At 40.8% G+C, this 916-nt stretch overlaps 1 protein-coding gene across 1 annotated transcript; it reads right to left on the reverse strand.

Moving 5' to 3' along the window:
• Positions 1-6: 6 nt before the first annotated feature.
• LOC106108369 (tyrosine-protein phosphatase non-receptor type 9-like) lies at positions 7-758 on the reverse strand. Its single transcript, XM_013289526.1, has 2 exons — positions 564-758; positions 7-150 (listed from the first exon to the last, which is right to left on the reverse strand). Exons 1-2 carry the CDS (start codon positions 729-731, stop codon positions 79-81), a joined length of 240 nt encoding a protein of 79 aa, XP_013144980.1. The 5' UTR covers positions 732-758; the 3' UTR covers positions 7-78.
• Positions 759-916: the final 158 nt, after the last annotated feature.

The following is a 916-nucleotide window of genomic DNA, read 5'->3' on the forward strand; positions in this document are numbered from 1 at the left end:
CCGGTATAGACCGGTGGGGGCGCTGTGTGCGGTGGTGGGGCCGCACTAGAGCACGGTGCAGGCGGGCCGAGCCAATCTTCATTCTGATTCGTCTTCATTATCGTCGTCGAAGCCGTTCAAGTCCGCAGATTCTAAATATCCGTGCATCACCTGCAATTATTAAAAATAATACTTAATGAGTGCAAAATATCACATAATTTATACAAAACAGAGCTATTCAAAGTATGAAGGTTTTTAACTGTCTCCCGTTGTGATCCCTACATTAAACAGATAGTTTAAAATAAAAGTGTTCTAATCTCCACTAATATTACATAGAGGGAAGATTGTTTTTTGTATATATTGAAATAACTCAAAACCTACGTAAATTGATATATTTTAAAGGCATCATATTATAAAATTGTGGCAAATGACAGTCATGCAGCCATTCCTGCGCTAGTTTTCAGCTGGCTCTATCGCACTCTAGTATCTTATACATAAATTTGATAACTACACACACACAGAAAAATATACTTTAAAAAAGAAAAAAATCGCATAAAACAAAAAAGACATGAAAAAGTACTGACCGCGTACTCGAGCAGCGCCAGGTGGCAGAAGACGTACTGGTCGGGCATCTGTATGGAGTGCGCGCGCTGCGCCCGCACGCGCTCCACCGCGCCGCGCACGTCCGCCACGCCCTCCGCCGCCAGCCGCGACGTGCACACCTCCAGCGTTATGAACGTGCCTACACACATACAAATTGCATTGCATACAGCTTGCCGCCTTTTGCCACATATTCTTTTTTATTACCTTTAAGGTTGATGTATGAAAGATTTCATTTGTTGCTTGTTTTTGTGGCAATAAAAGTCCTTTTTATTATTATTAAATCATCATACATTTCAATTATAAATATACAACTTCATTTTTTTCACTAGCTTTC

Source organism: Papilio polytes, unplaced genomic scaffold (assembly GCF_000836215.1).
Source record: "Papilio polytes unplaced genomic scaffold, Ppol_1.0 DF821599.1, whole genome shotgun sequence".
NCBI lineage: Eukaryota > Metazoa > Arthropoda > Insecta > Lepidoptera > Papilionidae > Papilio > Papilio polytes.